This window comes from Martes martes, assembly GCF_963455335.1.
Source record: "Martes martes genome assembly, chromosome: 2".
Taxonomy (NCBI): domain Eukaryota; kingdom Metazoa; phylum Chordata; class Mammalia; order Carnivora; family Mustelidae; genus Martes; species Martes martes.
The window spans coordinates 35,463,410-35,478,540 of NC_137889.1; the positions used below are offsets into that span (position 1 = coordinate 35,463,410).

Here is a 15,131-nt window from a genome sequence, read left to right on the forward strand (position 1 = left end):
AGATCTATTTAAACCATGATATCTGAACATATTTTCTTCATGTTTTCTATTTTAGATTTTTACACCATTTAATGTTACAATAATTCTCTCTTCATTGGAACTTTGGATAGATGAAAATAAAATCTCAGTAACCGGAGATGCTAATGAATTATTATACAGATTTTTAAAATGGAAAAGATCTTATCTTGTTTTGCGTCCACATGATATAGCATTTTTACTTGTGTAAGCATATTTTGGTTTTACTAAGTCTTATACAGAGGAAAACATCCATATTTGGCCTAATTTCTGATAGTTGACAGGATGTTAGGGAAAATAGACAATTTTTTTCTACATACATCATGTGAATATTATTTTTCAAAGAGTTTTTATAGCAGAATTATTGATGTCAATCATTCTATTTACTTGTTTGTAGTTAAAACTCACTCTTTCAATATTGTTATTATATGCTCCATTACCTTAGAATGTGTACCATATCATTAAATGTCCCTAACAATACTTAATAGTATCTGTCTGAAGAAACACACATGATGAATGTAGTAATTAGGACTTCTTTGAATGCTTTATTTTCATGAGGTAACAAAAAAAACCCCAAGGATATGACAACACTACTGTAAATTTTAATATCTCTAACAGACCATATTTACATTGTGCTGCATTTTAAAAAATATAAGGCTTCCTTTCTATTTAATAAGTTCTTTGTTTTTCTCTTATTAATATTTAGGATCTATATATAATACATTACTATATTATATAAAATATATTTATAAAATTATAATATTTTAAATTATTTTCTGTTCCACAAGTATGCCATATATTCTCATGATCCTGGTTGTCTAATTCTATCCAGTTATATGAGAAACTTCAGCCCATAAGGTGACTCTGCCCATTTTATTTATCAATTGTATTTCTTTAGCTTTCTAACTTTAAGGAATTTTATTTATTTTTATTATTTTGATATTTTAGGAATTACCCAATTTTAAAAAATACTACATAATAAAGAATGTTGTTTTCTAAAAATTCAGTATGATTATAAACTTTCTATTATTTGTTTTTTAAAAGTATTTCATTGTTTTCAAGACAAGCAAACATATTTAGTCACTTCCAAGCTTCATTACCTTAATGTTAAGTGGAAATATTTATTAATTTATTATATAAATATGCAAATAAAAATGTTATTAGGAAAATTTAATAGTAATTGTGCTTAATTTTACAAAATTATATGACTATGATCCTTTTTTAAACTTAAGTTACAGAGAAAAATCAAATTATGTTGGTGCAACTTTTCAAGGGAAGATGTGTGATAGCCATTATGGAGGAGCTGTTGCTCTGGTATGATATGGTTTAATTTATTTGGCTGAGATGTATAAATAGAATGCTATTTAGATCAATATACAGTGAAGTGTTTCTTTATTTTATTATTTTTATGTACATTAAAATTTGCAAAATGATTCTGAGGATTTTTGTCCTTGCTACAGATTGGAAATGTTGGGACTTTAAAAAGATCTTATTGAACTTCATAAATATAAAATTTGTATCCTTTGGGTAAATAATTAGTAATGCAACTGCTGGATTATAGGATAGTTCTATTTTTAACTTTTTGAAGAACTTCTGTACTGTTTTCTGGAGTGGCTTCACCACTTTGCATTCTCACAAACAGTGCAAAAATTTTTCCCTTTCTCTATATCCTTGCCAACACATATTATTCCCTGTGTTGTTAACCTTAGCCATTCTTACAGGTATGGGGTGATATATCATTGTGGTTTTGATTTCTGTTTCCCTGGTGATCTGTCTGTTGGCCATTTATGTGTCTTATTTGGAAAAACGTCTGTTCATGTTTTCTTTTTGCCAATTTCTCAATTGGATTATTTGTTTTTTGTTGTTGTGTTTAATAAGTTCTAGATAGATTTTGGATACTAACCGTTTATCAGATAAGTCATTGGCACATATCTTCTCCCATTCTTAAGGTTGCCTTATAGTTTTGTTGACTGTTTCACTGAGCAGAAGTTCTTGTCTTGATGAAGCCCTAATAGTTCATTTTTGCTTTTGCTTCCCTTGCCTCCGTTGCCATCTTTGCCTCTGGAGAAGTTGCTATGGCCGAGATCAAAGAGGTTACTGCCTGTGTTCTCCTCAAGGATTTTGATGGTTTTCTGTTTTGCATTTAGGTCTTTCATCCATTTTGAGTTTATTTTTGTGTATGGTGTAAGAAAGTCGTCCAGTTTTGCTCTTTTGCATGTTGCTTTCCAGTTTTCCCAAGAGCATTTGTTGAAGAGACTGTCATTCTTTCCTGCTTTGTCAAAGATTAGTTGATCATATAGTTGTGGGTCCATTTCTGGATTTTCTATTCTGTTCCATTGATCTCTGTGCCTGTTTTGTGTCAGTATCATATTGTCTTGATGGCTACAGCTTTGTAATATAACTTGAAGTCTGGAATTGTGATGCCTACAGGTTTGCTTTTCTTTTTCAGATTGCTTTGGCTATTTGGGGTCTTTTGTGTTTCCATACAAATTTTAGGATTGTTTGTTCTAACTCTGAAAAATGCTGGTGGTGTTTTGATAGGGATTGCATTAAATGTGTAGGTTGCTTTGGATATTATAGACATTTTAACAATATTTTTTCTTCCAATCCATTAGCATGGCATGTTTTTCCTTTGTTTGTGTCCTCTTCAATTTCTCTCATCAGTGTTCTTTAGTTTTCATAGTACAGGTCTTTTCCATCATTAGGTTTATACCTAAGGATATTTGGTACAAGGGCAAATAGGATCAATTTCTTGATTTCTTTGGGGGTAATTTTAATGTACTATAGAGTATTAAATGTGAAACATTAAATAAATATATATTAAATAAATAAATATTAAATTCTTAGAATGAATTTGGAAGTTTTCCTTCCTTTTTGAGATTTTATAATAATTTAAGAAGAATAGGAATTAACTCTTTGCCTGTGAAGCCATTGGCCCTGGACTGTTTTTTTTGGAGGGGGAGATTTTTGATTACTGACTTAATTTCTTTGCTGGTTATGGGGCTGTTCACATTCTCTATTCCTTCCTGTTTCAGTTTTGGTAGATTATATGTTTCTAGGAATTTAACCATTTCTTCCAGATTGACCAGTTCCTTGGCATATACTTTTTTATTGTATTCTCTTATAATTGTTTATATTTCTGTGGTGTTTGTTGTGATCTCTCCTTTTTTTGTTATTTTATTTACTTGGGTTCTTTCTCCCTTCTTTTTGATTAGTCTGGCTAGGGATTATAAATGTTATTAATTCTGACAAAGAACCACGTCTAGTTTCATTGATCTATTCTACTGTTCTTTTGTTATTTGTTTCTATATCACTTATTTCTGCTCTTGTCATTATTATTTCTCTTCTCCTGACTTTAGGCTTTATTTGGTGTTCCTTTTCTAGCTCCTTTAGGTGGAAAGATAGGTTGTGGATTTGAGATATTTCTTGCTTCTTAAGGTGGCCTGTATTACTGTGTATTCCCTTCTTAGTGCTGCCTTTGCTGCATCCCAAAGGTACTGGACTGTCATATTTTCATTTTCATTTGTTTCCATATATATTTTTATTTTTTCTTTAAAGTATTGTTTAACCCATTCATTCTTTAGTGGGATGCTCTTTAACCTTCATATATTTGTGGTCTATCCAAATTTTTCTTGTGGTTGATTTCAAGTTTCATAGCTTTGTGGTCTGAAAATATGCATAGTGTGATCTCAACCTCTGTGTACTTGTTGAGGTCTGATTTGTAACCCAGTATATGATCTATTCTGTAGAATGTTCCATGTGCAGCCAAAAAGAACCTGTATTCTGCTGCTTTAGGATGAAGTGTTTTGTATATATCTGTTAAGTCCATCTGGTCCAGTGTGTCATTCAAAGCCATTGTTTCCTTGTGGATTTTCTGTTAAGATGTTGCAAGTGGGATGTTGAAGTCCCCCTACTATTATTGTATTATTACCAATCATTTTATTTTAGTTATTTATTGATTTATATATTTAGGTTCTCCCAAGTTGGATGCATAAATATTTACAACTGTTAGAATTTCTTGTTAGATAGACCCTTTTATTATGACAAAGTGCCCTTCTTCATCTTTTATTACAGTCTGATATAAGTATTGTTACTTAGGATTTCTTTTGACATATTAATGTGATAGATGGTTCTCCATCTCCTCACTTTAAATCTGAAGGTAACTTTTGATCTAGAGTGACTCTTGCAGGTAGCATATAGATGGGTCATGTTTTATTTTGTTTTGTTTTATCCATTTTGATATCCTGTGTCTTTTGATTGGAACATTTAGTCCATTTACATTCAGAGTGATTACTGATAGATATAAATTTAGTGTCATTGTGTTACCGGTAGAGTTGCTGTTCTTGGTGATGTTCTCTGTTCCTTTCTAGTCTTCTTTGCTTTTGGTCTTTTTCCCCCCATTCAGTGTCGCAGGGATGGTTTAGTGGTCATGGACTCCTTTGGTTTTTGTGTGTCTGGGAAACTCTATGTCTCTCCTTTTATGAAGGGCAGCCTTGCTGGATAAAGTATTGTTGGATCCATATTTTCTCCATTAAGCACACTGAATATATATACTACTCTCTTCTGGCCTGATAAGTTTCTGTGGAGAGATCTGCAAATCTGATTTGCCTTCTCTTGCAGGTTAAGGACTTTTTTTCCTGCTTTCTGGACTCTTTCCTTGTCTGTGTTTTGTGAATTTGACTAAAATACATGTTGGGCAGCTTTTCCTGATTTTGATGGGAGTTCTCTGTGTCTTGTATTTCAGTATCTATTTCCTTTCCCAGATTAAGGAAGTTTTCAGCTATAATTTTCTCAAATAAACCTTCTGCTTCCCCTTTTCCCCCCTTTATTATTCTTCTGGGACTTCTATGATATGAATGTTATTATGCTTTCTGGAGTTGCTGATTTCCTTAAGTCTACATTTGTGATCCAGTATTTTTTTTCTCTTTATTTTTTCCATAATTTTATCTTCTATATTACTTATTCATTCTTCTGCTTCTTTCATCCTGTGGCCATTACCTTCATTTGCTTTCACATCTTAGTTATAGCATTTTTTATTTCAGCCTGACTAGTTTTTAGGTCTTTCATATCTCTGTTCCAGGGACTCCTGGTGTCTCCTGTACTTTTCTCAAGCCCACCTAGTATCCTTAATGACTGTTGTTTTAAATCCTGGATCAGGCATATCCGTATTTCTGTTTCAATTAGATCCTATATCTGTTTTGATTTGATCCCTAGCCATGACCTTTTCTTGTTCTTTATTTTGGGATGGATTCCTCCATCTTGGCATTTTGGCTAGGTACCTCTCTTCTTCTCTGTGTTAGAAAAGCCTATTATATTTCCTGCTCCTGTAAGTAATGGCTTTATTAAGAAGAAGTCATATACTGTGCAGGTCCTGGCACAGTGGATGTGTCTCTGGTGTATTTTGTGTACTCTCTGCTGTTATATTTTGGCTGCTGTTTTCTTCCAGTCAGTCCTCTGCAGAGTTTCTCCTTGCCTGCAGTGGAGAGTGTTTGGACTTTGTCCAGAGTATGGTGAATTTTAACCAGGTGTGCTCTGGTCTGCTTGTTAAAAGAGACCTGATACTATTTCTACTAGCACTGAAGCTTTATAGAACTTTATGGTCAGTCGATATGGTACATGCAGAGTTTGTGCTACTCATCTGGTATGGGGTCCAATGATTTTGTTCTCTGGCACAGTTGCTCTAGAAAGGCAGCATATGTAGAGTATGGGAGGGTAGGGCTTCGTGTAAGCAGTTTAGGCTGCCACTGTTGGTGCTGTGCTTACTGAAGTTAGTTTATGCTGAGGGGAAGAGGAGAAAAATGATGCAAGCCCCTTCCCTCATCCTGAAGAAAAGAGTTTTTACTTGTCATTGTCTGGGAAGCTCTCCCAGAAGAAGGAACAATCTCCCCTCATGTGTTCCAGGAAGGGCTCAGATCTTTGCCTTCACACTGACTAACTGCACCCTGGCAGCACTGTGCCACCTGCATTCTATCCCAGGGAGGCTGGCTAAGTTTTAAAACTCTAAACTTTATGGACCTGGCATGGCAGGAACCCATTGGTTCTCTGGTGGAGGATCTTGTCATGCTGGTGTTGATGTGGGTTTGCCCAGAAGGACAGACACACCAAGCACAGGGGGGTTGATTTTGGAATAAAGTGCAGCAAAGAACCAGTGTCCAGGTGAGCAACCCCCAGCAGTTGTCTGTGTACCTATGTTGAAGGGTGGGGAAGGGAATGGCACCCACCAGCTCTTCTGTCCTTGGAGAAACAACGCCGTCTCTCCAAGATGCTCTTTAAGAAGGGAAACTATCTCCCAGTGCACATCAAGAGATCCTCAGATCTCTTGGTCCACTACTCAGCTCTTTGCTCGCCTTCACAGGAACAATGCAAGCACCTACCAGGATCCACACTGATCACAATGTAGACATCTAAAACTCCAATCTTTGAGTCCCACTGGTTGTTAAAGTTCATGAAAATCAGCTCTTCTCATTTTACCATTCAGTGTCTTTAGAGAAGTGTTTTTCTAGTCTGATCTCTTTTGGGGTCCTCTGTCTCTCTCTCTCTCTCCCTCCTTCCCTTTTGTCTCTCTCCCTGACCTAGGTTCCCTCATTGGGATCCTTTTCTTCCCCAAATCACCTCTCCACACCTCCTACCTTCCATAATGTGGCCTCTTCTTTCTCTCTCTAGTTACACAGTTTGTTCTGTTGGTCCTCAGATCAATTTCTTGGATATTCAGAATGACTTCATAGTTAAGACGCAATAAAAACAGTCTCAGGTGTATAAGTCCTCAAAAGATTTGCCAAATGAATGACTAACATTGAGAATACATTTGTAGAAATTACTTATAATATGAAAAACTACAAGGATCAGGAAACTAAAAGTGAATAAATATTGCTAAATTTTATTATTGTCTTAAAATGAAAAGAGCTGGAACTGACCTCTGTGGGGAATGACAGGTATTATATCAATATTAAACTAGAGCACATTCTATGATGGTGTGGTTAAGGGAGTTATAGAATTGACATGAAAGCATGTTATAGGACTTGTTTTCTAAAGAGAAAGGTATAGATAACAGTAAATTTTAGAAAGAAGTAAGGTCATATGAGATGAATATTGGTCCTAAGAACAGATAGTAAGAACAAAACTATACTATGTAATAATCTAATGAAAGAAATGAAAATACAGCCAAGGAAGAAGAAGCATAAGAACAATAATGCAAAATAAAATGAATAGAAAATATAAAATAAAATGGTTTAATATATTTTAATATGACAGCAATTATGTGAATATAAATAGGTTAAACTCACCAACTAAGTGATAAAATCTTTGATAGATTTAAAAATTATTTAAAGGTCAAATATTTCTTTGTAAGAGATATACTAAGACTAAGTGAAGGTGAATATAAAAAGATAAAATATATTCAAGTTAAATAAGAAGCAAGTAAATATGAGAAGATAGAATTTATAGAAACTATAGATAACAAATAGGCATAAATTTCATGGTAGGTTGCCATGTAGATATTTTGCATATATTAAATACCATATATATAGCTATTTGACCTTCTTGGCAATATTGGTGAATATTATATTTTAAATATAATATGTGTTTCTGTTATGTTGAAAAACAACATTATACACTGATTTGTATATTTCTATATGTATTTGTAGTTTTAGATTTAAATTTTCTGTGTCCAATTTTGTCTTATGTGAATAAGGAAAATTACATTCCTTTTTCCTTTCTAATACATACATCTTTTAAGGCTTTTTCTCCTATTGAATTGGCTAGGATCTCAAGAATAATATTCAATTGAAATAGTTGAATTGAACAGTGTTTATTTATTTATTTATTTATTTAAGATTTTATTTATTTATTTGACAGAGATAGACAGTGAGAGAGGGAACACAAGCGGGGGAAGGGGGGAAGTGGGGTGGGAGAGGAAGAAGCAGGCTTCCCGTTTAGCCCGGAGCCCAATGAAGGGCTTGACCCCAGGACCCTGACTTGAGCGGGGACATTGACTTGAGCTGAAGGCAGATGTTTAACAACTGAGCCACCCAGGAACCCTGAATTGAACAATGTTTAATTGAATCAATTGTATTCATCCTTGTATCATATTTGATTTCAAGGGAAAAACTCAATATTTCACTATTAGGTATTATGTTTGCTCTAGATTATTACAGATACTTTGTAACATAATAAAGATGCTCAGTTTTATTTCTAATTTTCTAAGCTTTTTAAAATGTATTTTATTTTTTAATCCTATCTTTGTTTCTTATAAAAATTTTGTTGAAATATCCTTATCATATAAAATTAAATTGTCTTTCCAATTTTATAGAAATAATGATGCAGTCCTAACCAAAATCACAGCAAGCTTTTTTCTTTTTTTTTGTAAATACTGACAAAAAATTTGATAAAATTTGATAAAAAATTTCATATACAAATATTAAAAAGAAAATAGATAAAGCAAGTTTAGAAATCGAGGGAAAAGTAGAAGATAAAAACTTCTGAAAAACTATAGTAATTAAAATATTGTAGTGTAAATAAACTGATCAATATAACAATATAGGAAATCTAAAAATAGACCCAGATATATATAATCAATGATTTTTGACAAGTTATCAAGGCAATTCCAGTTATACAATAAACAAAAATGAATAATAAAACTAGAATCACATATTCATAAGAAACTTTAAATAAAAAACATTGTTGATGCTAAAATAATTGATGGTGAAACTTTAGGAGTGAAGTAGTAAAGAACAGTTAAGGAAATTAGTATCTAATGAATTTTGGAGAAAATATAGCTAAAAACCAGTGAGCAAATGTGAAAAGATGGAAACAAAGTAACATTTAAGACATATAGAAGGCAGAAAATAATGAAGATAAAAGCAGAAACCAATGTAAGACAGATGAATTAGAATAGAAGTATTTATAAAAGAATATTAGGTCTCAAAAAAAACTAAAAACAAGCATATTTCTCACAAAATTAATTTTATAAAATAAGGAAGAAATACACTAGTAAAATTATAAAAATAAAGAGGAAATACTACAGATGTAGATAATATTAAGATAATAGCGAGATATAATAAATTTGCAAATGTGGACAAATAGTAATAGGTTATTGTTAATAGGAATTATTGGGAATTGTTAATTGGAATTGGAATTAATAGGAATTGTTAATAGGAATTGTTAATAAGAATCCATCATTTACTAAAACTTACAGAAGAAGAACTAGAAATTCAGAATTATCAAATTATTAAAAGAATTATTTTTAAAATCTCATAAGGAAAATAGAACAATGCTTTTAGGCACTCTTCACAATTTTGAAGGAACTGATTATTTCAATCTCGTACATCTATAGAGAATAGAAAAAGAGAAAATACAAATTTGGAAACCAAAATTACCATAATATATTAATACCAAAGGAGAATGTTACACAAAATGAAATTAGAGGCTAATTTTTCCACAAACATAGAGGAGAGGTAGAAACATTCATTAAAAATACCAACCAACTGAGCCTAGCAGTTTATAAAATAATAGACCATGACCAAGAAAATGATTTTATCCAAAGAACATAGGATCATTTAACCTTAGAAAATCTATTGACATCTTTTAACTAAAAGTAATGTTATAATATTTCAGTTCATGGCATTTGCTAATTAGAAGGAAAGTAGGATAATATAGTTAAAATAATGGGATGAGGAATAGACTATTTTAGCTAGGGTGATAAAAGAAAAACCTTAAGGAGAAAATATTTAGGAGGATGCATGAAGGATGAGACAAAGACATTTATGGCAAGGTCTAACAAGTCAGAGTGGATAAGAAAAAAGATCATTAAATACAAAGGCCTTTAGATGGAAATGAATGTCATGAACAAGATGGCTAAAAAAATATTAAGTCAGCCAGAGTCTAATTATATAGGGCCTAATAGATCTTTGCAAATTGTTTTGACTTTTATTCTCTTTGCAATGAAAAGGCACTGGAAGTTTTTTGGTCAGGGCAAAAATATTTTTCTAGTCGCCTTATTTAAAAGAAATTATTCAGTGGTAAGGATTTAAAACAAGGAGACCAGATAGGAGATAATTGCAGATGAATGGTATAAACTGGTGTTTTATTCTTGGATATGTGAGTAGATTTTGTTCAGTACATATTATGAAAACAGAACATAAAGGGCTTACCAACTTATTGAATACATAACCAATAGGATGGAAAAATAAATGATTATGCCTCAGATTTTTCTTGAAAAACTAGGCAGAGGGACAAGGGCCAGGAGGCATAAGGGAAGTAGAAGGGTAGAAGAGGAGTTTAATTTGGAACTGAAACTTGAAAGGGTAGAGTGGTGCTTGTGATGATTAATTTGTATGTTGACTTGGAGAGTTTTTGATGAGATTAATATTTAAATTAGTGAAATTTGAGGGCCTAGGTGGCTCAGAAGGTTAAGCATCTGCCTTTCACTTGGCTCATGATCCCTGAGTTGGGCTCCCTACTCAGCAGGGAGCCTGATTCCCTCTCTCTCTTGGCCTGCCTCTCTGTCTCCTTGTGAACTCTCTCTCTGTCAAACAAATTAATAAAATCTTTTAAAAAATTGGTGAAATTTGAGTAAAATATATTGCCCTCCATAATGTGGGTGGGCCTCATCCAGTTGAGAGCTTGAATAGAACAAAATGATCATCTTCCCCAAGCAGGAGAGAATTCTTCAGCAGAACTGCTTTCAGATTTCATGTGCACCATCATCATCTGCTGGCCTTCAAACTGGAATGTAATCATTGGTTCTGCTGGGTCTCTAGGCCACTGGCCCACTCTGCAGGTTTTGTACTTGCCAGCTTCCATAATCATGTGAGCCAATTCCTTATAATATATCTTTTCCTCTCTGCTTCTTTCTCCCTATACTATTGGTTCTCTGGAGAGCCCAGATTAATACAATGGCTAATACTTAAATATAAAAAATATATACTTAAATATTAAAAGATAGATCCATGATAGAGATGATCATGATAGATGTAGATAGATAGATGATGATAGATAGATAGATAGAATATAGCTTTGTGGGACTGATTTCCTTAATTCACAGCTCTCTATCTCCTTGGTACATTTCAGTTATTTGTGGCTGCTTTTTTTAGTATTTTGTCCAGAATCTTCCCATTTCTGTGATTGTATCACCTCTGGAGACCAAGCACTGGAGAAGAGAATATAACAGAACTACCTTATTTGATCCCAAACTCATGAACATAAAACTCTATGAAAGGAAAGGAAAAATCCTCCTCCTTTGGAATTTTGGTTTTGTAATTTCCCCCTTTTGGCCGCTTTGGTGCTGCTAAAGCTGCTGAAGAATCACCTGATGGATAGAACATGAAAGAACAGAAGGAAAAAGAAAAAAGACATAAATAGGATATACCCACTTTCCCTGAGATTTAAGAGTTTCCTTTTCCACTCTTCAATTCAGAACTACAGAACTTCTCTTGGTTCTCTGTGTGCACTACAGTGCTCGCTTGCAAGTTCAGACTATAAGGCTTTTAGGCTGGGAGAGACCAATTCACTGGTACTTTGAATTTGGGTGTTCTTCCCCTTTTGAATGCTGATACTTTCAGGCTTGTAAAATCAAATAGTTGTGTCTCTATTCTGTCTCGGTATTATAGCTGAGTTCAGTGGGAGAGATAGACTGACATTTGTTTGTTCCATCTTTCTGGAAATGGAGTCTATACACTGAAATTTAAACAATGAAAATTTATACAATGTAAATACTAAACAAAAGCAATTTGTTTTGGGTATATTAATAGCAAACAAAATAGTTGTTTTAATTAGGTTGGGTTGCCATAACCAAATAACATAGAGTGGGTAGATTAAACAATACAAATTTATTTTCTTCCAATTCTAGAAGCTGGAAGTTTGAGATGAGGGGACAGCAAGGTCAGGTTCAGGTGAGAGCTCTGTCTTGCTTGCTTGCAGGTATCTACCTTTTCTTGTGTTCTCAAATAGTGGGGAGAAGTGGGGAAAGAGAGAAAGAGAAAAAGAGATCTTTTTTTTTAAGGCCACAGTTTTATCAGATGCCCATATTTAACCTTAATTTTTCCTAAATACCCTATCTCCAAATACAGTCACACTGATCACACTGGGGGCTAAGGTTTCAGCATAGGATGTTGCAAAGGACACAATTTGGTCTATAGCAGTAGACTTTAAGGAAAGATGTGTTATGAGAAATTAACAAACTGAGGGTTTTGAAGGGGAGGTGTTTGGGGAGTTGGGCAAGCCTGGTGGTGGGTGTTAAGGAGGGCACAGATTGCATGGAGCACTGGGTGTGGTGCATAAACAAAGAATCTTGGAACACTGGAAAGATAAAATAAAGTTTAAATTAAAAACAAAACAAAATAAAGCAAAACAAAGCAATAAAGAGGACTATCAAATGATAATCAAAGGAATTGAAAAGAAAGACATAGCAATCATAATGTTGTATACACCTAATTACATTGCTTAAAAATATATATAGCAAATGTGAAAGAATAAAAGAAAAAAAGATATACACAATAATAATTTGTGAATGAGGAGAAATTTAACTCAGCAATGCCCTATTTTCCATTTTGCTGAAACATATTTAAAAGCCTTATACCAAAGAGCAGCAGAATATTATTTTAACTCCATTAAAGTATATTTAATATAAAATTTATACATATTTAATGTATACACTTTGATGGGTTTATCATATGCATGAATCTGTAATACCATCATTTCAAACAAAGGAATAAATATATCCATCACCTACAAAAGATTTCTTCTGTTCCTGTGCTTTTTAAAAATTTACTGAAATAAATAAAATAGTGATAAATAAAACAATATCAATATAAGATGATAGAAATCTTACAGAGAATATTTTCTGACCACTATGGATTAAAATTAGAAATAAATAATAGAAAGATCACTTTAAACCTCTAAAGGGTTGCAAATAAAACATGAGAAATTAGAACCCATTTTGAACTTAATGACACTAAAAATACACTAATAAACTCCTGGGCTGTCAGAAAAAAACAAAACTGAGAACATTGTAGCTTTTTTAAAATAATTTTTTATTATGTTATGTTAGTTACCATACAGTACATTATTAGTTTTTGATGTAGTATTATATGATTTATTGTTTGTGTATAAAACCCAGTGCTCCACGCAATATGTGTCCTTTAATTAAACAAATTAAAATAAAGATGGCTTGAATGTAGATGATGTAAAGCCAATTTCAAAAAAACAAGTTAACAGTTACAAGTTAAACTGAAAGACTCTAGAAAGGAGAAGGTAATAAAAAATAATACTATCAGTGAAAAATACAAAATATGTATATCATGGAGAAAATCATCAAATCCAAAAGTAATTTGTTTAAAAAGATAAATGAAATTGATAAACCTCAAGCAAAGCTAGTATCCTACATCTAAAAGAGCAAATAAATTATCAAAACCTCATTGAGAAAACAAAAAACAAAAACCAAAGAACAAAAAAAAACCTCATTGAGAATAAAGGTACACAATCACGCAGAGCCTACACATATTAAAAATAAAACAAGGCAGATTCTCAACTAATGTATGGCAAGAAATTTGGATAAAGTTAAATTTCATGATTAATAAAATCTATCAAATGAATAGGAAAGAAAACCTGAATGAACATTGACCTATTGAGTAACTGAGTCTTAAGTAAGACTTGAAAATGAACACACAGGAACAATAGGTTCAGAGGGCCTCCTTGAAGTCCCAAAAGTTTTAGTACCATTGTGAAACAAATTCTTCTAGAGAATATAAAAAGAGGGGCTGTTTCTTTGCTTGTGTTATGAATTGGGGATTTATGCCAACTATATGTTAGCAAAAGAATTCTGCAATTTATCAGAAGAGTAACACAACATTACCCAAGTAGGAATTATTCCAGGAATGCAGAGTCAATTTTATATTTGAAAATCAATCATAATCTACCATACCAAAAGAAATAATAGGTGCAGAAAAAAAACATTTGGTAAAGTTAGAACCTGTTTATGACAAAAAAAGAGAGATAAAACTGTCAACAAACTAGTTATAAAAATTAACACCTTTAAGAAATTTTTGTCCACTCAAAGATCTTAAAGCTAATCACTTACATTTTCTTTCTTTTTTTAAAAAAATATTTTATTTATTTATTTGACAGACAGAGATCACAAGTAGGCAGAGAAGCAGGCAGAGAGAGAGGAGGAAGCAGGCTCCCTGCTGAGCAGAGAGCCCATGTGGGGCTCAATCGCAGGACCCTGGGATCATGACCTGCGCTGAAGGCAGAGGCTTAACCCACTGAGCCATCCAGGCGCCCCTCACTTATATTTTTTAATACAAACGTGTTTTTGCCTTTCAATTATAGGTCTATATAAACCACATTAAAATAACTCATTTGGTGTGAGTTAGGGGTCAGGATTATTTATTCACATTAGGTAAGTAGTCACTAAATGACACTTAGTAAACAGGCCATTTTTCTTTCACAGAATTAAAGTGGTGCCTTTGTTATATAAATCTGATCATCATATTCCTGGTCTCTTTCTTGATTCTTTTATGATCATTGGTCTTTCTGTCCTTCCACCAACACCATTGTCTTAACTATAGTTTTATATATATTACCTACAATGGTAGTATAAACCCTCCTACTAATTCTTCAGACTAATCTGGGTATCTTAAGTTCTCTGCATTTCTGTTTTAGAATCAGTTTGTCAATTTCAACAAAAAATATTTGGATTTTGATTGGCTTTTTAATTGAATCCTTAGGTCAGTTTGAGGAAGCTTGACATTTTAACAATACTGAGTCCTCTTATCCATGAACTGGATAAACATGTGTGGTATAGTCATATGATGCAAGCAAAAAAAAAGAAATATTGGTACACTGAATAATTGATGGATCTCAAAAACTGTAGGTTGAACAAAAGAAGGGCATGATGCCATTTTTTAAAAATGAAGCTAAAGTGTTGCTAAAGATAAGCTATATTGCTAAAAGTCAGAATTAGAAGTTACATTTAGTGGAGAGGTAATGCCTGGAAACTTGCTGGAGAAAGCTTCCTGGGTAGTAAAAACATTCTGTATCTTCTACAGTGTAGTACTTAAGCAGGTTTGTGACCCATACACACACATCATAAATATGTATGTATATGTGTATGCACATAC

General features: G+C 32.9%; 1 protein-coding gene across 1 annotated transcript in view; it reads left to right on the forward strand.

Annotated features, from left to right (window-relative positions):
* The window catches only part of ADAM2 (ADAM metallopeptidase domain 2), a gene marked incomplete at both ends in the record, with an annotated part of 147,186 nt that overhangs the window by 55,190 nt on the left and 76,865 nt on the right, over positions 1 to 15,131 (forward strand). Inside the window, 2 exons of the mRNA XM_080797335.1 lie at positions 56 to 222; positions 1,248 to 1,329. Of these exons, the coding sequence (XP_080653461.1) occupies positions 56 to 222; positions 1,248 to 1,329 (249 nt within the window). The remainder of the gene's footprint in view (positions 1 to 55; positions 223 to 1,247; positions 1,330 to 15,131) is intronic.